Here is a 25,552-nt window from a genome sequence, read left to right as displayed (position 1 = left end):
GCTTATTTGTAAAATCTTGTGATTTCACTGTAGAATTCAGAGCTTTTGTTGATGCAAGACTATAATGAATGAAAATTATTGGTAACACTTTAATACTCGTACAGTTTTTCTTTCAGAGCAGAGTATTGTCCTTTTTCTCAAGTACCATGGTTTTTAATACATAAAGTTAATTCACAGAGTGAATATACATACAAGGTTCATCTGAAAAGTTCGGTGAATGGTCTCAGAAAATAAAAGAAGTAACCACTTCTTGAAGGATTGTCCGAAGTGTTGTGGTCATGTGTAGCAGGATATCTGCAACGTCTGCGTGCTCAACTTCCTCACGCAAGTCGAGGTGACTGTTGTTAGACACCCTCCTTCCAGATTTGGCGCCGGCAGACTTTTTTGTGTCCTAGCCTTAAATTAGCCACGAAAGGCTTATGCTTCAAGCGTTTCAACAAGAAGCATTTACTGATATTTTCCAGAGCTTTACAACTGAAGTCAGAAGTGTGTTGTAGATAATAGTGCTTATTTTGAAAGCCAGTAATGGTATTTCGTTTGTAACTCCTGTTTTCTTTATTTTCTGAGGTCATTAATTGACCTTTTCAGTGCACCTTATATATTTTTAAGTTGTTTGCATTTTTTTTCAAAGTATGTCTTAGGAAAATTATCAGCTTTTTCATTCCTTGTATGTAGTTTTTGACAGACTACTAATGTATATTCCACAATTATTTGTTCTAGATGAACATCCTTATGCTCAAGTTGGATCCTCTGTTCAAAATACATCAGGACGTGCAGTGGAATTAAGGCATGAGGAGCATGTGAGGTACAGCAATATTAATTTTTGTAGGGTATATATTAAGCTACTCTCAAAACCACAAAACAAAGTCAGATAACAAAGGTATAATTGTCTACTCTGTATCAAAATAAATTCTGTCATTAATTTATTATAGATTTGTAGGCAATTGTTCTATTGTCACTTTGTTTAATTTAATTCACAAATCACTTACCAGCTTCCATTTTTGCATAAAAGAATGGGAAAGCTGGGGGTATGGAAGCCATGACAGCACAGAAGAAGTTGAAGGGAACTGTTGGCCAAACATTTTTGTCCAAAAGTTTAAGTGTCATGAGATTCTGATTTATTTGTGTACACTGAGATTTTTTTAACATGGTGTGATATTCGCTGCCATTATTTAATTATATAAATGGATTTTATGTGTTATGATACCTCAAAAGTAAGACCACAAATCTGTGGGTTTAGTGTTCAATTCCCAGTTGTCCTTCGGTGTTGTTCTGAAATTGAAAATGATTTATTTCTTGCACTGCTGTATGTATGTGAATTATGAAAATGTACTCATGCTTTGGATTCCCTTTCCCACTGGATATTCTCTATAATCAGATGATGTACTCTCTAAGTTAGGAGGAGGTAAGATAATTCTCTGAGGCCATTCTTTGTATAGCTTGTTTTGTTCAAACCAATAATCAAATTGTTCACTGGCATTTAGCATCAACCTGATACTGTGGGTATTGTGAAACAGCATATCTGTTTTCGCTCAGAAAACACACACACACACACACACACACACACACACACACACACACACACACACACACACAAAATGATCTTGTATATTAATATAAGAAAATATATATTTAAAGTTCTTACCACATTCATTTTGCATTAGTAATTTCCAATAATTTAGTAACATTTTTATACTGTATATCATTCCCTTTCAATATTAAGTAATTGCATCTCTAATATGAAAGTGGCATTACGGTGTTTGCGTAGCCACAGTAATTACAGAATTGCAGAAATTTGATCCAAGACTTCAACTTTGTTATCTAGAAATGCTTCATCAGTACCTCCAGCACAAATAGAGAGTGAACCAATTCCACCTCCTCGGACTCGACGAGCTGTCTCATTGAATCCTCCACCAGCGGAGCAAGCTTCTCATGAGATTCCAGCTGCTCCAGCAATAATGGGCCATATTCATGCCAATCAAGATCTTCCTTACATGACGCCACCCATACCTGGATTCAGTGGAGATTCACAGGATTCCAGTAAGTGACTATGAATTGTATTGATTTGTTTTGTATTTTGTGTCCTTCGCTCTCAGTAGTACATCAAGAGCTAAACATGGCCAGAGGAGACAGATATCCCACACATTTGATTCCTGTGTTCAGTCTCTATCACATCAGATCAGTAACTTCAGACCTAGACTGTCACCTAACGAAAGAAATATGAGGTGGAATCCAAAATTTTTGGGACTGGTACTGCCATTTGGAAAGTAGTAGTAGTAGATCTTCGCACTGCTGGGTGGCGAGAGCTGCATATCTGATGAGTCAGTCTGCTGAGTGGCATTCAGCTGGGAGGACATGTTGTGCATCCACAGTAATTTCCGTAATAATCTGTGTTTGATGTGTGGAAATTTTACAATGGATCTGTGAACAGAACAATGTGTGTGTATCAAGTTTTGTGCGAATCTCAGGAAAAGTGCTATGGAGACCCTTGCAATGATTCAGCAAGTGTTTGGGGGACAGAGCATGAGCCGTACGAATGTTTTTGAGTGGCGTGCTTGGTTCAGGACTGGCCGTACAGATGTCGAAGATGATGCTCACACTGGAAGGCCCGTTAGCTGCACAATGTCGGACTTTGTTGTCAAACTTCAACAGTTGGTTCGTGCGGATTGACGTCAAACCATTCAAGACCTTGCAGATGAAGTGGGTATTGGTTATGGGACATGTCAACAAATTGCGCATGAATCATTATAATGTTAAAATTGTTGTAGATATCTGTTGTACACAGACTTTCGTGTGTAGCTATATTACAGCTAGCAAATTCTAAATGGTGGCCTCACTTCTTCATTGTATTGAGCATTGCAGTAGTGTCCAATGCGACCGAGAAGAGTGGCCATTTAGTATTTGACAGCTTTGTCATGTACAGATGGCAACCTGTGCGCCACAGAGATCTATGTCAATTTTTACATCATAAAGGTTTCATACTTGACATACACATTTTTTGATATAGACTCACAAAATATATGCCACTGATGATGGGCTGTATGCCCAAATCCCAATCTGGCAATCGCTGGCGATCTGGCTTCACAAACTTGCGAAGAACAGTACACAAATTATATATACACTGCTTGGCAATTGTTAAGGAACAACTGAAACTTGCTGAGGGACAGCTGCCAATTGGTACAGAACACCTGACCAATGATGATAAAAGGAAATGTAGAGGGTGGGATGTGTTAACTGCAATGATGTCTGTGCACAAAAGCTCTGTATGCATTCGACAGTTTATGAAGTACAGTGTCTGTCGAAGGTTGTTGTGTAACTGATATAGTGCGACATTTGCTTTGGTATGACATGCCTGCAAGACATCATTTGAATGCTTACAATTGTTTATGAACAGCTGGGTAGCTCAAAGCCAGTCAAAGTGTCATTACTGTGGCTGCAGTAATGGCTCGGTCCAAAAGTGTCATCCTGTGATTAAAAATGGCCGCTGAAGGTGGAAACACTATGTGAAAGCATGCCAGTGGTCGTAGATGGATTACTGAACCACAAGAGGATCAGTATGTAAACCTAGTGGCAAAAAGGAACAAACAACTCACTCCTAGGTAGACCACTGCAGACCTTGCAACCACTGCTGGTAAATTTGTCTTTGCCACATCCATTTCATCGTAATTAAATTGGGCTGTTTTGTGCGCTTGGAAGCCTGTTAAATTCTTCCCACTTCAACCAAGCTGTCATGGAGAAAGAGTTCAGTGGTACAGGGAATCTTTTAGTTGGGGGTCAGCCATAGTGGTCCACAGTGAAGTTCTCCAACAAATCCTGCTTAACTGTGCTGAGTGATTCTGGCCACCAAGTAGTGTGGAGAGATAGGGCAACATGTTACACACCACAGAATGTTCATAAATGTCATCAACATGGCCTAGGTGTTATGATTTGGGCAAGCATTATGCACAATGGCCGAACACAGAGCTGCATAAATTTGTACAGCACAACAGTATTGCAGGGAGATTATTCTGGATCATGTCTGTCTGTTTTTCGTGTGGTTGGTCCCAACTTTCTGTTTATGGATGACAGTGCCCACCCACCCAGGACTGCTGAGATATTGACCACGCTGGAGAGTGGAGTTATTGAATGTATGGAATGGCCAGCAGTCTCCCCAGACGTAAACTCTGAAGAGCAAGCATGGGATGTTCTTGGCAGATATATTTCTCAATGAAAACCCCCTCCAAAACCTCTGCAAGAATTGAAAACTGCCTGGAGAGAAGAATGGGACAATATCCCCATGGACTTTGGACAGTTTGGAAGCCAGCATAAATAATCTGTGTAAAATGTGCTTTAGTGCCTGAGGAGGGGGATATTCCTTACTGAGAGTCTGATATCAAGTATTATGTTGGAAGACTGACCTGTGTCAAACATGAACGTTATTTATATCTGTTAACCTGTATCCCATTGCTTACCACTTTTGGGTATAAATACACTTCTCCACCTCTATTATGTATGTACTGCGTGTCATGTCATCCGTCATTGTTTGTGATTACTCCTGTCCAACAATGCCTCTGTTAACTATGTAAGAAGTAGTAGTAATAATAATAGTAATAGTAGTAGTTTTTGTTGTTGGAATAATAATAATAATAATAATAATAATAATAATAAACCCTGTGGAGGCCCAGGAAAAGAATAGGCTTCTGGTGTGTTCTACCAATCATAAAAGACGACGAAAAGAACGAACCACTAATAGGGCTAACCCCCCTTTTAGTGGGATTAGTTGGTTCAGGACAGAACTAATGAAGCCTCGGACAAGCGTTGTCATGGTCGGGGACAACGCTTGAACCCTATGCCCATTCACAATGGTAATGACACTGCTAACCACACGGAAAATGATTTAAATACAAATAGAGGTTTTTTTGCAGGATAGGCTTCCTGCAACCACTCAAGAAGGAAAACAAAGACAGAGGATGAGATGGTCAGATGAAGTTAACTGACACCTCATGTTCTGTTATTACCAAGCAACAAACTTAGGAACCAACAGAACTGGATACAGATCACAAGTATACACAACATTTATTACCAGATACCCAAAATTAAAATTTTTAACAGAAGAACGACTAGCTGTTCAGATCCATGTAATAACAAAAAATAACAGGATACCCCAGTCAGAATTAGAAAACATCAAACAACAAGTACAACAAATACTGGAACAAAATAATGTGCAATCAGAAGAAGAAGAAAATACAGTAATGGACTCAAACATTCCAGAGCAAACAGACAAGGAACAACACGCATCAATTAAACAATCAGAGGAAAATGAAATTGTAAGACAGCCACCAGAACAAGCACAAATAGAACACGAAGTGACACACATGTTAGATATAGAAGAAAATTTTCAGCTGACATGTATTGAATACAAAGAGACAAATACAGACATTAGACCATTCTTGCATAGACCACCAAATAACCCACAAGTCAAAACAACTATTAACGCAATAGTAGACAAGAAAATAAATGAAAATACAACTATGGAAGAGTTAAAACTACTGGTTTATATAGGAGCACTCACTACACTAAATATACACACTAGGCAGAGATCAGAACCAACCAACACACAGAAGAAACCAACATGGCAACACAGGCTACAGATCAGAATAGAAAAACAGAGAAAAGACATCGGACAGCTAACACAATTTATAAGAAATGAAATATCAGATAAAAAACGAAAAGGGTTAGGTAAAATCTCACAAGAAGAAGCGATAGAGCAATTAGATGAAAAGAAGTGGAAATTACGAGCATTGGCCAAATGACTTAGAAGATACAAAAAAAGTGAAAATAGAAGGAAACAAACCCGAACATTCAACACAAACCAAAAGAAGTTTTACCAGACAATAGATAACACACACATTAAAATAGACAATCCACCAAACATAACAGGCATGGAACACTTCTGGAGCAACATATGGTCAAACCCGGTACAACATAATGGACATGCACGGTGGATTCAAGCAGACACATACAAGATGATACCGCAAATGCCTGAACTGATAATTTTGTAACATGAAGTCAGCCGAGCAATTAATTCTATGCACAACTCGAAAGCCCCTGGAAATGATAAAATAGCAAATTTCTGGCTAAACAAGTTCACCTCAACACATTCACATCTAACTAAATTATTTAACAGTTACATTGCAGACCCATACACATTCCCTGATACACTTACACATGGAATAACTTATCTGAAACCTAAAGATTAAGCAGACACAGCAAACCCAGCTAAATATCGCCCCATAACATGCCTACCAACAATATACAAAATATTAACCTCAGTCATTACACAAAAATTAATGACACATACAACACAGAAAAAAATTATAAATGAAGAACAAAAAGGCTGTTGCAAAGGAGCACGAGGATGTAAAGAGCAACTGATAATAGATGCAGAGGTGACATACCAAGCTATAGCTAAACAAAGGTTGCTACACTACGCATATATTGATAACCAAAAAGCTTTTGATAGTGTACCCCACTCATGGTTACTACAAATATTGGAAATATACAAAGTAGATCCTAAATTGATACAGTTCCTAAACATAGTAATGAAAAATTGGAACACCACACTTAATATCCAAACAAATTCAAATAATGTCACATCACAGCCAATACAGATTAAGTGTGGAATATACCAAGGAGATTCATTAAGTCCTTTCTGGTTCTGCCTTGCTCTGAACCCACTATCCAACATGCTAAATGATACAAATTATGGATACAATATTACTGGAACATACCAACACAAAATCACACATTTGCTATAGACGGATGGTCTAAAACTACTGGCAGCAACAAATCAACAACTCAACCAATTACTAAAGATAACAGAAGTATTCAGCAATGATATAAATATGGCTTTTGGAATAGACAAATGTAAGAAAAATAGCATAGTCAAGGGAAAACACACTAAACAAGAAGATTACATATTGGATAACCACAGTGACTGGATAGAAGCGATGGAAAAAATAGATGCCTATAAATATCTAGGATACAGACAAAAAATAGGAATAGACAATACAAATATTAAAGAAGAACTAAAAGAAAAATATAGACAAAGACTAACAAAAATACTGAAAACAGAATTGACAGCAAGAAACAAGACAAAAGCTATAAATACTTATGCTATACCAATATTGACCTACTCATTTGGAGTAGTGAAATGGAGTAACACAGACCTAGAAGCACTCAATACACTTACACGATCACAACGTCACAAGTATAGAATACATCACATACATTCAGCAACAGAAAGATTCACATTAGGCAGAAAGGAAGGAGGAAGGGGATTTATCGACATAAAATAACCTACATTATGAACAGGTAGACAATTTAAGAAAATTCCTTATAGAACGAGAAGAAACTAGCAAAATACACAAAGCCATCACTCATATAAATACATCGGCTACAGCATTGCGATTTCATAACCACTTTACAACCCTTTAGATCACATAACATCAACAGATACAAAGAAAGTAAATTGGAAAAAGAAAACACTACATGGCAAGCACCCGTATCATCTAACACAGCCACACAGCGATCAAGATGCGTCCAACACATGGCTAAGAAAAGGCAATATATACAGTGAGACGGAAGGATTCATGATTGCAATACAGGATCAAACAATAAACACCAGATATTACAGCAAGCATATTATTAGAGATCCCAATACCACAACAGATAAATGCAGACTTTGCAAACAACAAATAGAAACAGTAGATCACATCACAAGCGGATGTACAATACTAGCAAATACAGAATACACCAGAAGACATGACAATGCAGCAAAAATAATACATCAACAACTTGCCATACAACATAAACTAATAAAACAACACGTTCCCACATACAAGTATGCACCACAAAATGTACTGGAGAATGATGAATACAAATTATACTGGAACAGAACCATTATAACAGATAAAACAACACCACATAACAAACCTGACATTATACTCACCAATAAAAAGAAGAAATTAACACAACTGATCGAAATATCCATACCCAATACAACAAATATACAGAAGAAAACAGGAGAAAAAATTGAAAAATACATCCAACTGGCTGAGGAAGTCAAGGACCTGTGGCATCAGGATAAAGTTGACATTATACCAATTATACTATCAACTACAGGAGTCATGCCACACAATATCCACCAGTACATCAATGCAATACAGCTACATCCAAACGTATATATACAACTACAGAAATCTGTAATTATTGATACATGTTCAATTACCCGAAAGTTCCTAAATGCAATGTAACATATACCGTACAGTTAAAAGGAAGTCACGCTTGATCAAGTCCACATCACTTTCCATTTCTAACCAGACATAACGTCTGAGAAAGGGAAGAAATAATAATATAATAATAATAATAATAATAATAATAATAATAATAATAATAATTAGCTGCTGTTGTGGAAGCTGTTGCTTTCAAATGACTGATAATTAACAGGTAATGAGATAGGTGATGACCAGCCCCTATTTTTAGGAACCTTCTTGGAATTTGTGTGAAGTAATTTAGGAAAACACATATCAGATTGGCTGGTGAACTAACAATCTTATGTCTTTATTATGTTAAAAGTATATTCTCAGGTCAGTTCATTGCAATAACTCACACAACGCAATCACAGCTACATGGACCTCTGGTACTATGGTAAGGAAAGAGAGGGATTTTCAAAGGGCAAAGCAAACTGACAGTTCACAATGTATGCTGCATAGTAAAACATGCTTTTGCAAACAACAGATAAGGCTGTGTTGCCCACTTAACACATTAATTCTGTTTTGTGTTCATGGAACAGAATGGGCATCCAGAAGCAAACTGCAGTGACTGCACTGTTTGATCAAGTCCACGTCACTTTTCATTTCTAACCAGACTTAACGTCTGAGAAAGGGAAGCACACTTTATATAAACGCAAAAAACTTATTACTTCCTTTGTACAGCAGTCATTCAAAATTATGTTAACAAAAAGACTGTACTTCTGATTGCTCTGACTGCTTGACTGCTTTTCTTTAACTAGTTATAACCAAAAATAATTTGGTGATGTAAATAAAACAGAAAGAAACTTCCACATGGGAAAAATATATTAAAAACAAAGATTCCAAGACTTACCAAGCGGGAAAGCGCCGGCAGACAGGCACATGAACAAAACACACAAACACACACACAGAATTACGAGCTTTCGCAACTGGCAGTTGCTTCGTCAGGAAGGAAGGAAGGAGAGGGAAAAATGAAAGGATGTGGGTTTTAAGGGAGAGGGTAAGGAGTCATTCCAATCCCGGGAGCGGAAAGACTTCCCTTAGGGGAAAAAAAGGACAGGTGTACACTCGCACACACACACACACACACACACACACACACACACACACACACACACACACACACATATCCATCTGCACATACACAGGCACAAGCAGATTTGGATTCACCAAGTTTAGCTTTTGTAGAGATGGATGTGCAAATGTAATCATAACAGTAAAGACACAACGTAATACTGGTACAAAGGAGAAAAGAAAACAGTTTGACTACATTTGACTGTTACAAAGAGTGCGTGACATTAAATAAAAGTAGTTAAGTCACAAGTTTACAAGCCCTGCCCTGTCCCGCCTAAATTACATTGGCATCTAATCCTCTGGATGAATTTCAAAGTGTGAGTCCTTTTCCACAGCTGTTTTACAATTGGTTATATTCTTGTAGAAAGCAAGATTTCTGGTATCTACCCAAGTTTACCTGAAATGCTTTTGGAGGAGAACATGAATGTCTCTCATCTTTGCTTCATTGAAGGCTCTTCTAAATCACATAATATTTGGTTCCATGGATGAATAGGCTTTGTCTCATCTGCATATCCCTTCACCTTCAACAGTGTCCATTCTGTAGGCCACTTCATCTCTTACCAGTGCAATTCCATGTTTACATCTGACGATCAAAACCTGTTTTACATGGGCAAATCTGAAGTATCACTGACTGGGTGGCTTAATGACCTCAGCAGCTGCAGCTTTCCATCACCAGTTCTTGACATCTATTCCTAATGGTAAAACTGTTCAACACTTCAGTGCAAGATGCCCAATACCCAAGAAGCACTCTCCCAAGTGCATGAACTGTGGTGGCCCATTTTACAGACTGGGAATTCAGCTATGCACCAGCAAAATGCAAAAGTGCTTCCCCAGATCCAGGTACTATACACAGCCAAATGCTTACCACTTTAGGGGCTGTAAGTAGACAAAGTATCATAGTAATGAAACTTCCTGCCCAATTAAAACTATGTGCCAGACAGGGACAAAACTGTGTGTTGGACTGGGACTTGAACCTGAGACCTTTACATTTTTCCACAGGCAAGTGTTCCACTGAATGAGCTACACAAGTGCCCTCACAGCTTTACTTCTGTCAGTACCTCTTCTCCTACCTTCCATACTTCACAGAAGTTCTCCTTCATAAATTGCAAGACTAATGCTCCTGGAATAAAGAGAAATGGAGACAGGGCGTAGCCACAGCCTGAAGTTTTCACTCTGCAACAGAATGTGCACTGGTATGAAACTTCATGGCAGATTAAAACTGTGTGCCAGACTGTGACTTGAACCTGGGACCTTTGCATTTTATGGGCATGAGCTCTATCAGCTGAGCTACCTGGCACTGCCAGGAAGTTTCATATTAGCACACACTCCATTGCAGAGTGAAACATTCATTCTGGAAACGTCTCCCAGGCTGTGGCGAAACTACGAGTCCGCAGTTCCTTTCTTCCAGGAGTGCTAGTCCCACATGTGAAGTTTGGAAGGTAGGAGATGGGTAGCAATATGGAGAGCTCTCATACATGTAGAGCTTCAAACAACCAGAAATTCTATACGACTCCATCAGTACTTGAAAGACAGTTGAAAACTACTTTCTGACTCATCCTTTGGTCTCTTGTGCAGCTGGCTCATCACAATGTGCCAGTCACTACTCTTGATGAACTGTGGTATCGTGTTGAAGCTGCATGGGCAGCTAACTGTATCTGTACACGCCATGTAAGCTCTGTTTGATTCAATGCCCAGGTGTATCAAGGCCATTATTATGGCCAGAGGGGGTTGTTCTGGGTACTGATTTCTCAGGATCTATGCACCCAAACTGCATGAAAATGTAATCACATGTCAGTTCGAGTATAATATATTTGTCCAATGAATTCCTGTTTATCGTATGCATTTCTTCTTGGTGTAGCAATTTTAATGGCCAATAGTGTACCACTTCACAATTAAGATATTGCTGTGGTATTTCTCTATCTGCCAAGCCATGGGACTTCCGGGAAATTATCATGCGCATACATTATCTAACGAAGGCACCACAGACGAGTTGCTGACCTAAGGGTGCATCTTACAGAAGTGGGAAGAAGAGTGGTTGGCGAACATTCAACTTGGCAAACTTCAGAGTGGAGAATGTCACTTTGCCCCTTTCAAAGAGAAGCTGTGCTCTTATTTTGTATCTGTATTGTTTGTGCTTACCTTACACATGCACACTTATTAAGGGAAGATAACCTGTCTTAGTGCTTCTGCAGAGTGACCCTGACAGTCCATCATGCTCTTGATACATGTTCAGACTCATGTGATCTATAATGTAGATTACACTACAATGAGTCATCGCTATTGATTCTAGCAGATGATGCAACAAATACAGCCTGCATCTTAACCCTCCTATGGTAAAGTGAACATTACAACTAACTTTGAAGACTCACTTTAGTAGTTCATTTATGCGATGGAGTTGGAGAGGCCTCGTGGCCAGGGACAGTGGTTTTTGTGTGTGTGTGTGTGTGTGTGTGTGTGTGTGTGTGTGTGTGTGTGTGTGTGTGTGTGTGTTTTGCACCTGTCAGTGACTCCATGTCTGCTCTATATGGTGAGTAGCGGTCTCTCTTTTTCATGATGATGTCATTATTTCAGCCTGAAGTTTTTGCAGTTTAGACACTGCGTTTGGATAATACCTTGCTTTCACTTTGTCTTCACACCGACAATACCGAGGAGTGGTCTGCACCCCGTTGGTATCACAGAATGAGCTTGGAAGGAAAGGCCGCACTTGAGCCTCAGTATGCGCAGTTGGATTTCTTGTGTGCCACATGGTTGTCTCCGTCAGACACACACAGTATTTGTAGGTGGTAATGGGTCCAAGCAGTACTCTGTTGATAACCCCTGCCTCTTAATGGGACTAGCCCTAGTACTACTTGTAATTACCTTCCTTTATAGTGCTGTATCAGAATCCAGTGGGACTGCATGGTATTATAGTCCATTCAGAATTTAACTTATTTTTGCCTATAACGTCTATAGCGTTCATTATGGGTGCTGACTGTCTACAGTTGGCAGAGAGAATGCTGTGGGCTGCAGCACTGGTGTGGGCACACCATGTGCATTTGCTTTGGTCAAAACGATATATTGGTAGTTTCTCTACCTTGTTAGATAATGGCCATGTGTTTGACTTTGAGTGAACTAGAGTGCTTTGGATTGTGGAACAGGGTAATAAATAATGCCATATCAATTAGGACCAGTGATGGCCACATGAACAGTGATGGAAAAGTTCTGCGTGGAACTTGTTATTGGTCATAATGCAGGGTGTACCTAAAAGAATCGTGCAATTTGGCACATCTATATTTCTGAAACTAATAAGCATATACAATGAATTTTGTTTTTCAATGAATGGGAAACTCAAAGTTTTTATTCATACCTTTTTGTAGGTGTTCAATATGTCCCCCCTTGAGATTCACAGCATATATCAATGCAGTATTCAGTTTGTTCCCCCACTCCAGCAAGAATTTCGTGAACTACAACTTCCACAGCTGCTTCTATGCAATGTCTCAGTTCATTCATTGTTGTTGGTAATGGAGGCACATAAACAGAGTCTTTCAGAAACCCCCATAAGTAATAATCACATACAGCCTGGTCTGATGATCCTGGAGACCAGTAATATAAGGCTGAATTATTTGGTCCATTGTGACTGATCCGTCATTCAGTAATCCTTTGATTTAAAAATTTCCACACTTTCAAATGCCAGTTCGGCGCTGCCTCATTCTGTTGGTAAATGTAGTCTTTTGAACCAGTCTCCAACTGTGGCAAAAGAAATTTCTCAAGCATATCGAGATATGTGCTTCCTATAACAGTATTCTTGGCAAAAAAAAAAAGGACCATACATATTTTCCCATAAAACTGCACAAAACGCATTAAAGTCTCGAGAGTCCCTCCCATGTTGTACAACTTCATGTGCTTGTTCTGTACCCCATATCCTCACATTATGATTGTTCACCTTTCCATTTAAATGGAATGTAGCCTCATCACTAAACACTAAGCATGGAAGAAAACTGTCATCCTCCATCCTGCCAAGAATGAATTTACAGATCTCCACATTTTGTTGCTTGTCACCCGCACGAACAGCTTTCAGTAGGTGAATTTTGTATGGTTTCGTGTGTAAACATCGATGCAACACACGCCAGACAGACGTCTGGGGCATGTTGAGCTGTGAAGCTGCATGGTGAACGGTTTTCTGTGGACTCCTTGTGAAACTATGGCAGATGCGTTAAACGTGTGTGTCAAGACACTCGGGGACGGCCCGGCGATTTTCCTTTACACGAACAACCTGTTTCTCAGAATTGTTCATGCCCTCATCTAATGCTCTATGCTGTAGGAGGATCCACACCATAACTAGTTCAAAAGTCATGCTGCACTACACAAAATGTACAACACACAATGCTTTCTGTTGCCAGACACCATTTTTACTAGAACTAAAGTGGGCGCACACTGCTGCTACCTAGCGGGAAGCATGTAAAACTTGAGAGTTTGCTCTTTCCAACCATACATTGTTCATGCACATACTTCAAATAACATAATAGTTATTTTCTTTTTTAATTGGACGATTCTTTTTGATACACTCTGTACATTGCGAGTACACCCAGCTGAGAGAAACCCCCATTAAGCACATGATTTTTTCAATATAATTGTGTTACTTCACAGGGTTGCTAAGGTGCTGTTTAGTGTACATATTATCACTATGACTTTTGTCGTTTAAGAGATCTTAAAAATCTCCTAATTTATGAACAGAAGTGTGTAAAAGGCGGTTGGATTTAATCTGCCAGTTAAAACCAGTGAAGATATTTGTTCTATTATTTGTATCCTTTCATTTTTGCTATTATTAAGCCTTTATAGACACACCAAGTGCAGTACATTAATAATAGTTTATAATTAAGAAACAACCAGGAGAGGTAGTTTCATGTCTTTACATGTCTTTGTTAATTTCTAGTTTAATTGTTCATATCTCTGACGGTTTTACATGTCCACAGCAAGAATGGAAAAAAAAATAGTTTGTGTGTGTGTGTGTGTGTGTGTGTGTGTGTGTGTGTGTGTGTGTGATTTAATCTTGAATTTTCTTTAGTTACTTGGAACAGTTTCTTTGGCATCTGCTAGATGGTGGCTATTTCTTGTAATTATTTTGCCTTAGTTGTATCAAGAATAGTTATTTAGAACTATTTGTGATACCTATTAAGTGCTCCCATGATAGCTGAATGTGATTGTAATATAATTGCGGCTCATTTTAATTTTGTAGATAAGACTAGTACATTGGATTTGTGAAGTAATTAGGGAATAAAATGACTAATTCCAAATTGTGTATTCATGCAGTCTGCTGGTAGTACTGATTCATCTTGTTTAATGAGACATTTCCACCATGAATGCAATGAACAGATAGCCAGTTACATCACCGAGATCTTTGCAGGATTTTAGTTGATAACTTTATTATTAAATAGTTGTTGATTTGTTTCGTATTTTTAAATGGTGTTGAATTTCTTTTCATGTATGTATGTGAGGCATATATTGTAAATGTTAATTTTTTTTTTTAAATTCCAAAATGGAATTAGATAATTGTTAAGAGGTTTCTGGTTTTCATTATGAAGACTAATCATTGATTGTGAAATATTTTTTTTTTTTTTTTTTTTTTTTTTTTTTTTTTTTTTTTTTTTCAGAAGGCTACACAAGCATAAGTGTGCGTGAACCTCTAGCGAAAATCAAAGCTCAGACAAAGGCGGCAAATCAACGCAGTAGGACACAGGAACTGGTGGACTCCCATTATGCCACTGTCTCTGATGATTCAGGTATATTCCATTCATTACATGTTTGTTTCTGTTTTGAGACCTGATTATTTTGTGTATGCTCTCTCTTTTGAGAAACTTATACACTGTATTAATTCTTTCAGATGTGGTATGCATGCGAACGGATTGTCTCATTTATTGATAGTGAAACAAATATATTTATAGTTTGCAGGTTAGGGTCTTTTAACTTGCTGTAGTATGGGATGCATCAAAAAGAATCATCCGATTTAAAAAAAATCATAACTGTTATGTTATGTGAGATATGTGCATGAACTGTTGGAAAGAGCAAACTTTTAAGTCTTACATGCTTCCCTTCAGGTAGCAGCAGTGTGTGCCCACTTAAGTTTAGTAAAAATGATGTCAGGACAACTGAAAGCATTTTGTGTTGTACGTTTTGCACAGTGCAGGTCAGTAATAACTGTTCTCGACTTTCGTACCAGGAATGGTGTGGGTCCTATAGCACAGAGCAGTGGACAATGGCATGAACAATTCCGACAAACAGGTTGTTTGTGTAAAGGTATATTGTTGGGCCAGTCCTGAGTGTCTGATGTAGACGTTTAACACATCTACCATAGTTCCACAAGGAGTCCACAGAAATCTGTTCACTGTGCATTCGACAGCTCAGCATGTGCGCGATGTCCGTGTGACATGGGTTGCATTTACATTCACACATGAACAATAAAAAATTTGGCTAGTGCAAGCTTTTCGTGGAGGTGACAAATGAAAATGTCTGTAATTCTGTAATTTTGTTCTTGGCAAGATGGAGGACGACAGTTTTCTTCCATGCTTAGTGTTTAGTGATGAGGCAACATTCCATTTAAATGGAAAGGCAAACTGTCATAATGTGAGAATATGGGCAAGGAACAGCCACATGACATTGTACAACATGAGAGGGGCTCATGAGAGTTTAATGTGTTTTGTGCAGTTTCACAGGTAAAAGGTGTAGGGTCCATTTTTCTTTGCTGAGAACAGTGTCGCAGGAAGCACATATCTCAATATGCTTGAGAACTTACATTTCCCACAGTTGGAGACTGATTCGAGTGACTTCATTCACCAGTAGAATGGGGCAGTGCCACACTGGCATCTGGAAGTGCTGGAATTTTTTAAACGGGCTTACTGAACACTGGATCTGTCACACTGGACCAAGTAATTCAGCTGTACATTACTGGCCTCTCCAAGGTCACCAGACCAAACTGTATGTGATTATTTCTCATGGGGGTTTATAAAAGACTGTTTATGTGCGTCTGTTACCAAGAACAATGAATGAACTGAGACATTGCATAGCAACAGCTATGGAAGCTGTAACTCAAGACATGCTTGCTGCAGTGTGGGAACAATCCGAATACCAAATTGACATACACTGTGCATCTCACGAGGGGACATATTGAACACCTATGAAAAGGTATGAATAAAAACTTTGAGTTCCCTGTTCATCAGAAAACAAAATTCATTGTATATGCTTATTAGTTTCAGAAATATAGATTTGCCAAACAGGATTATTCTTTTTGATACACCCTGTATTATGAGTTGTAACATTCCACATAGTTTTTCCAGGAAACGATCAAAGCAACTTTTTTTTTTTAATTAGCTTGTAATCACACATTTTATTCATAGAATCATTGGTTTTAGTCGTGGAAAGCAGTAGTTCTGTAAGTAAAAGCTGTGATTGTCATCTGGTTAAATAAAAGAAACAGGATTTACAGAGTATGAATCAAGGCGTTCTCAAAAACAGGAATTATACTCCATTCTACAAAAAATGAGGGAAATGGGATTGTATAACAAGCAAGTGGACAATGTTTTAAAAGTGGACATTCCACGTATCTTCATCCATTTGGTAATGTTCACTTATTTGTTCGTTTCTTAGAATTTGAAATGAAGAATAAATTTACACATTTGTTACATTCTGTTCTATTCAGTGATCTTGAAACTACTTGAATGTAGATCTCTGGTCTCTGAGCACAAAGAAAGAGCCATGTCATCTGTATTGTTCACTGTGTTGAAGTTGGGCAAAAAGGTTTGATTAGTCAGTAGGTGATTAAGATAATTTATTTATTGTTAATATTTGCAGTCATTCTGCCTTAGTTGCTATTTCTATAATGTTTATCATGTAGATAAGGATAAATGATACTTGTCTTTTGCAACCAAATGTCTATTTTGGTTTTAACCAAAGGTGTTTCGCCTAATCATATTGGTTGGTCCCCACCCCTGAATCAACCAACCAAATTATATTGGACATCTTTTGTGATTTTTATGTTTCCCATTCTATTTGTGTCCATTGGTTCTTGTGTGGTTGGTAGATAACACAGTACAGGTTTCCTGTCAACTGTATGTAGCTAGTGTGCATTTTGCTGTACATGACCTTTTTTCCTACACACTGTGTGTTCATGTGTTGTAGTGTGCAGAAAGAAAAGTTATGTGCATTGAAATGCACAGTTAGTATGTCAGTGGACTGGAAATCCATACTGTGTTCATTTATTGCCCACACAAGAAGAAATGGACCTATGAAAAGAATGAGAAACAAAAAAAGACTGATGATGCCTAATATGAATAGGTGAAACATTTGGTTAAAAGCAAAATAAACATTCAGTTACAAAAGATCGATGATACTGCATGATACACACATTCACTTATTTCTGTTTATGAACTGTTTTTCATTGTGTGTGAGCATGTCTTTGGTAGGGTACTATCAGATCACCCAAAGGGTGCAATACTTCATTAGAAATACCCTTACAACCAGACTAATTCACTTTTTCACATAACCTGTGAATTTTTAGTTATAATCTGGTAAATGATAACAGAAAATTTAGTGCTACAGAAACATTTCATGTGCTTTGTGTCTTTACGGTGTATATGCTGCAGGAAATTGACAAGTGTTTACAAGACTGGAACTTCATTATCTCCCAGCTTTTAAGTGTATCTCTGTTGCCAAAACAGGTCCAGAAGTGTACACAGTATTCCTGAGAACAAGATATATAATGTGCTGATGAGAGTGTTAAACTGCAGCTTTTGCAGTAAATGTGTCTGACATGAGTAGTGATAGGCAATGCATCACTTCAAATACAAAGTATGTAGCAATATATTCAGTTCAGATTGAGACATAGGTGCCCTAGCGTATTTTAATATCAGTTTATAGTACTTAATTGAGTGCTTTCTTAATTCATTTGTCAGCTTCATTTCCAGTATTGTCATCTCTAAGCGAATGAAGTCAATTTAGCTAAAGTGGCTTCTGCAGTGCTTACACCATGTAATTTTATGAATTACACATAATGATACTTTTAAGGTTTGATTAATATAGTACCACATTTATCAATTTCTTCTGCTTCCCATGATAATGTTTTAGACAATGGGATCTATAACTGAAACGCAAGTGAAAGAAAGCAGTAGCAGTTTTGTGATCAGCCTGTCAATGTTGGATCACGCTATAGTTTTTATGTCATGCAGTTGAACAATTGCTGTTATGTTCTAGTTTTGAAACAGTTAACATTGTTGTTCTCCAGGACTATAAAACATTAATTATAACAGTCATGTTGACACTGAGTAGCAGAGTATTTTATTTTGCACTCTAACTAGACTTCATAGTCCCCATGTTCTCAGTTAGGCAAGGGGCAAAGTATGATGTTCTTAGGCCAGCAGAGTAAGAAGTTGCAGCTCAACATCTAGTTTACACAGAGATTGCCAGTTCCAATAATGATTCACTGGTGAAATATTTTTAACTTATGCATTACATTAAGACTGTCAACAATATCATAACAGACATGTCTGCTTGTGTCTGTGTATGTGCGGATGGATGTGTGTGTGTGTGTGTGTGTGTGTGTGTGTGTGTGTGTGTGTGTGTGTGTGTGTGCGCGCGCGCGCGCGCGAGTGTACACCTGTCCTTTTTTTCCCCTAAGGGAAGTCTTTCCGCTCCCGGGATTGGAATGCCTCCTTACCCTCTCCCTTAAAACCCACATCCTTTCGTCTTTCCCTCTCCTTCCTGAAGAAGCAACCATCGGTTGCGAAAGCTAGTAATTCTGTGTGTGTGTTTTGTTCATTGTGCCTGTCTGCCGGCGCTTTCCCGCTTGGTAAGTCTTGGAATCTTTGTTTTTAATATATTTTTCCCATGTGGAAGTTTCTTTCTATTTTATTTACATCATCGTTAACAAAAATGCTAGATGCAGATTTTGAGTGTGTATGTGATTAAAAAATTAATAACTGAATGCCAGGGAAATAGCAGATACAGCTTATACGATTGACACAGTGCTGTACAGAAAATGGATAACCACTGTGGATGAAACTGAAAGACTTGTGGGAAGCTTGAATCATACCAATGGACACAATTTATGGAAGTCATGACTTTTTAAAAGGAAATGACTGTGTGAAGAGGTGATAAATGGGTAGCATATTAAGACCCAAAAGAAGGTACTTGTAAATTTATTGACTATTGGAGGTGTCAGGTATAAGAGCCCACTATTGTCAGAACAATTATGTCCTCAAAATATATGAGTAGCAATGCCCTCTTCAGTGTTGCAACAGGATTGTTTCATGTCATTTGCCTTCTCGTTATGCTTCCATTCACATATAGGCGATGCACTGTGGAAGAGGGTTGAGAGCTTGTGCTTAAGTAACTACTACCGCCTATATGACTCTGAAAGCTACGTATGTGAATGCTCATCACAACAAACTTGGTTATATTCAACCAAGTGGCCATTTTAAAAGTGATAAACCAGGGTTGCCACAGGTTCTGGAAATCAGGGAAATTTGAAAAAAAAAGAAAAGAAAAAGAAAAACCCACTGGAAAAATCTCATTTTTGTCTCAATGCTTTGTTTACTGAGGTGTTGTGCATCATCGCTAGCTGAGTGCAGCTGAGAACATGCGCCGCTTCCCTATTCCCTCATTACTACTGCTTCTCTCCTTCCTACAACGCCCCTGAGCTTGCAGTCACTTCTTGCCACTAGCCTAGCAGCTGCCAACGAGAGGCAGGGACGCATGAGGAGTGGTTTGTTTGCATCTGATTCTTAGAGACTGTGGACACAGTGGCCAGAGATGGTGGTTATGTGTGCACGAGTTGTGTCAGAGTGATTGTGTAAATGTGTGGCCGGCCGCGGTGGTCTCACGGTTCTAGACGCGCAGTCCGGAACCGTGCGACTGCTACGGTCGCAGGTTCGAATCCTGCCTCGGGCATGGATGTGTGTGATGTCCTTATGTTGGTTAGGTTTAAGTAGTTCTAAGTTCTAGGGGACTGATGACCACAGCAGTTGAGTCCCATAGTGCTCAGAGCCATTTGAACCATTTTTTGTAAATGTGTGTGTGCTCTCATTTTCTAACAAAAGCCATGCCTGAAAATTTAGTTGTATTTATTTATTCGTGTCTGAAGCATTTACAATATATAAAATAATGTTGTAAGTCTTGACTGTCTTTTCTACATGCCTGCCTGTGTCTCAGCAATCATCTTTACAGTGAGAATCAATAATAATGGTGATAGGTACCAAAACAGAGTATTTGAGTAAGTTATCTGTTGCATGGATTGATCACCAAGGTTCATTTCATCAACACATTGTCTGTGGCTTGTGAATAGCTGGCCACACAAGTGGATTTCCCCACAGGCCAAAACAGGCCGTTTCTGCTGGCATCGGTAATGGATCTGGCCTACCGATCTGAAGCCATTTGGTTCCCACTAATGTGCAGGCTCTGCCCATTGGATCTGGTCTCACCAGTCTGTCCACAGACAGGGTCTGTTTGTGTGTGGCGTAATGCAGTGGATTTTCATGGTTTATGCGTGGACCCAGGACTGCGGTGTTCCTCAGCAGGCCCGAGGTCATGGGCGATGGATTTCAGGAACTGCAACTGTCTCTTCACAAGTACCTGCAAAATAAGAGGTATAACACAGTGGGTAATAACAGACAACAACGAACATAGTGGAACCAACATTTTATTGGTGATCACCTACAGTGTTTGTTTACACAATTCTTTCCCATCTTATACACTTCTTCAAGAGGTGTTCTTCTTTCTGTGGCTATTTCTGAATCAGTGAAGGTATTTTAAATGTCTTGCATCTCCGAGGAAATGCGTATTTTTGTCAGCAAATGTGTTTCATTTTATTGAAGTAAAATAACATCAGTGGTCTTAATGAAACACATATAACATTTGGCTTGCTTTTTCCATCTAAAAGCAGTTAATTACAAAAGAACAAAAGATGTTGATGTTAGTACTTAAGATATTTGCTCACATCAGGAAACATCATCTGCTTGCAAGTTTGTTTGTTTCTGTTCTTCCCCCCCCCCCCCCCCCCCCCTCTCATTTGCACATAATTGATTTGTGTACCATAGCTGCAAAGACAGATTTTCGACTTATGTCTTAACTTACCATTGAATCTGAAAATCTGTAAACAGAGTCCAGGATTGGGTGAATTGTATTACTAGTATGACCCACCACACTGTTGGTAGATTCCCATTCCAAATTACTCATGCCAGCATCACAGTCAGTCTGCCCCTGGCATAACTACCATAAGCATTCGTGCAGTTAGTAATAGGCATACAGCATTGCAATGGTTCAAAAATATCGATAGTCTATAGAGAACCTCAGCCTTTAAAGCCATTAGGACAAAGGCATGACAAACAAGGCAGAGAACAAGAAGAGGTTGCTTTACATTTTTCTGGACACAACTAATCAATCTGATAGCTCTGAAAAGGTTTATGAAGTGATTGAATTTCTGTCTGGACCGTTGAATAGTTCGCACTTCTCATACTCTCAAGCCTATATGTGAAATCATTTTGGTCTGTGATGCAAAGGTTTATGAGATCTTCAGAGACTGGAACAGATAGACATATTTAGACTACGAAATTCTATATCTTCTCTGATTCTTGTAGTTCAATACAAACATACATTCTCTTATGTACACGGCAGATGAACCTGTCTGGTCCATCCAATGTACCCTACCCCATACAACATTACGGAAATAGTTGAGATTCTGTTGGGTATCAGAGCATGTGGGGAATTAGGAGCAATTAAGTAGTGAATTCAGCACCCAAGGAGGCCTCTACAATAACTATAGGAGCAAAACCACATCTCCTTTTATGCTTAAATCTTGGTGTTGAGGAGCAGGACCTTATGTAAGGGTGAGGAGAAGTAACTCGAAATGAAAGAGAACAAACTAGGTGTGGTGAAACTGACTGTACAGCCATGATGCAGCTGTATTCAGGTACCAAGGGAAAAAGATGTCCTGTTGCATTGCCTCTGAGTGAGATGCTGGCAGTTGACATGATTTCCCCATCCGACTCACTAGATTTGTGGTGTATATCTCTCTGTATCCCAGAGAAGGCATCGCAAATTAGTCTTGAGGATCAACCTTATTTTTAGAGATGGCAATCAAATTTTGAATTATTTAATACATTCTTTTTCATTTACCCAACTTTTTGAGAGAGGCTTTAGGAACACTTAAAATGTTCCTCAAGTTGATTTATCAGACTAGCGCTTCTATTTTTAATGTCTCCAAATGTTTTAGATCTGTTCATGCATTTTCTTTTGTTGTAGTAGTATTATTATTAGCTTATTGTTCTTTCTGGCTAATTTTTTTAACATTGACTGCACATGACTAATGACTACATAACTGGATTTCCTTCACAAAAGCTATTACTACTACAGCAACAGCTTTTAGTGCAGTTAACTCAAAAGACAGGGGCTGAAGTCTTTGACACACATTTTTAACGTGTCACAAAAGTTTGTCATTGTTAATACTTGATGATACTAACCTGGTTCAAGACTCATCTTCGTGTGGATATTGAATGGTGTTAAACTATGATGGTTGGAATTGTTAATTGTTCCTTATGCGACAACAGATGGGGTTATTTGTACTTCACTTTCTAACTTGACTCAAATGAGCACACATTTGAAATAAGAAGTTGACAGTGCTTTCTAGAGGCTGACTTTACTGCATGACTGCAGATATCAATACGGAGAGGTTAACACAGTGGTCATGGTATACAGACTCGTTACACAGATATTAATTTATTAATATTTAGCTGTTGACTAAAGATTTTTGGATGGGCCGGGCTTCGTAAAGACTTGTGTATGATTATTTTTAGATTTTGGAATATATATATTTCTTTATAAAACTATATGGTTGAAATTTACTGGAGTGGATGAGCTATAGATTCAGGCAATAATTTGTTTTATCTAATAAGTAGCTAGTAAATTACAAAAGGTTACAGAACTATTTTATGTGTCTGTGCCGGGAATTATCAATTTACAAGTACAGTTGCCATTTTTGAAATGATGATATTTGAGCAAATTCCTGATAAGTGGTTTAATTGATTGATGATTGGTGTTATTCAAATTTAGGACAACCAAAGTATAACGGTAAACTTGGGACTTAAACAGGTGTAACTGCACCAAAAGCAATAGTAATTTTTTATGTGTCCAAACTTCAATACTGTTTATCTTTTAAGTTAGTTACACTATTAATAACATAAATTCATGAATGCAGCAATAGATAAAATAAGAGCAGTGCAACCACTCATCTAGGCAAGGATGCAAGGAAGGTGTAGTGGGAAAAAGGCAACGGCCTCACACTTAAAGTTCCCATCTCTGGCTGCAATACTTCTTTCAATCAGTCGTTATACCAGTTCCAAACTGCACAATCCGTAGCCCTCACCCAACTAATCCTTCACCTATACATCGACTCGGCCAATGAACACACCCGTCAACTCCTATCCCAAATCAGTCCTCAATCTTTCCTCTCCCACATCCACACCGGCTGTTCATAGCATCCTCCTACAGGCCAACCGCAAATTAGAACAGCATGCCACCCTCCACCTCAAAAAACTATCCAATCTCCTGGTTTCCCACCTCCAGAAAGGCAACTCACTCACCCTCCACAACCTTTCCAACGAACCTCAACCTCCTCTCATTGCACACAGACACAGTCTCTCCCATCTACTCAATCTCCCACTTCCAGCTCCACTCCCCCCAACACCTCAAAATTCTAGTCAACACAATCTGGAACCACAACACCCCAATTCAGTAGTTAACCTTTCCTCCAAACCTCTCTCCCAATCTGAAACCTCTGTCCTATCCAAAGGCCTCACCTTCAGCCCCACTCCCAGATTCAACCAAACTGCCCTTGTCAAAGATTTACTGTCCTACACTCGTAGTCTCTGCTGGAAATATCACTTTGCCACGAAGAAAAATAATCCTGATCCCACTCCTAATGATCCAACTCCCCAAGACACTATCCAAATTGAACCCTGCCTGGAACAGTTCCGTCCTCCATCACAGCGGGACCCACCTCCTCTTCCTCAAAATCACCCTCTCCAAACATTCCAGGAATTTCTCACTTCCAGCCTTGCCTCTCAATCTTTCTTGAAAAGCCTTAATCCTACTCACAACGTCACCACAGCCGAAGCCCAGGCAATCCGTGATCTGAAAGCTGACCGATCAATCATCATTCTCCGGCTGACAAGGGTTCCACGACCGTGGTACTTGATGGTCGGGAGTATGTGGCTGAGGGACTGCGTCAGCTTTCAGACAACTCTACATACAAAGTTTGCCAAGGTAATCCCATTCCTGATGTCCAGGCGGAGCTTCGAGGAATCCTCAGAACCTTAGGCCCCCTACAAAACCTTTCACCTGACCCCATCAAACTCCTGACCCCACCGACACCTCGCACTCCTACCTTCTACCTACTTCCTAAAATTCACAAACCCAAACATCCCGGCCGCCCCATTGTTGCTGGTTACCAATCCCCCACAGAACGTATCTCTGCTTACGTAGATCAACACCTTCAACCCATTACATGCAGTCTCCCATCCTTCATCAAAGACACCAACCACTTTCTCGAACGTCTGGAATCCATACCCAGTCTGTTACCCCCGGAAACCATCCTTCTAACCATTGATGCCACTTCCCTATACACAAATATCTCGCACGTCCAGGGCCTCGCTGCAATGGAGCACTTCCTTTCACGCCGATCACCTGCCACCCTACCTAAAACCTCTTTCCTCATCACCTTAGCCAGCTTCATCCTGACCCACAACTTCTTCACTTTTGAAGGCCAGACATACCAACAATTAAAGGAAACAGCCATGGGTACCAGGATGGCCGCCTCGTATGCCAGCCTATTTATGGGTCGCTTAGAGGAAGCCTTCTTGGTTACCCAAGCCTGCCAACCCAAAGTTTGGTACAGATTTATTGATGACATCTTCATGATCTGGATTCACAGTGAACAACTACTCCAGAATTTCCTCTCCAACCTCAACTCCTTTGGTTCCATCAGATTCACCTGGTCCTACTTCAAATGCTATGCCACTTTCCTTGACGTTGACCTCCATCTGTCCAATGGCGAACTTCACACATCCATCCACATGAAACCCACCAACAAGCAACAGTACCTCCATTATGACAGCTGCCACCCATTCCATATCAAACGGTCCCTTCCCTAAAGCCTAGGCCTTTGT

General features: G+C 39.2%; 1 protein-coding gene across 7 annotated transcripts in view; it reads left to right on the top strand.

Annotated features, from left to right (window-relative positions):
* LOC126279127 (uncharacterized) overlaps window positions 1-25,552 on the top strand; it is an 80,135-nt gene that overhangs the window by 29,112 nt on the left and 25,471 nt on the right. For all 7 annotated transcript variants that reach the window (XM_049979643.1, XM_049979634.1, XM_049979653.1 and 4 more), the window contains 3 exons: window positions 721-805; window positions 1,826-2,040; window positions 14,996-15,124. In XM_049979643.1, the coding sequence (XP_049835600.1) occupies window positions 721-805; window positions 1,826-2,040; window positions 14,996-15,124 (429 nt within the window). The remainder of the gene's footprint in view (window positions 1-720; window positions 806-1,825; window positions 2,041-14,995; window positions 15,125-25,552) is intronic.

The sequence above is a fragment of the Schistocerca gregaria genome, chromosome 1 (assembly GCF_023897955.1).
Source record: "Schistocerca gregaria isolate iqSchGreg1 chromosome 1, iqSchGreg1.2, whole genome shotgun sequence".
Taxonomy (NCBI): Eukaryota; Metazoa; Arthropoda; class Insecta; order Orthoptera; family Acrididae; genus Schistocerca; species Schistocerca gregaria.
This window is presented reverse-complemented; position numbering and strand designations above follow the sequence as displayed.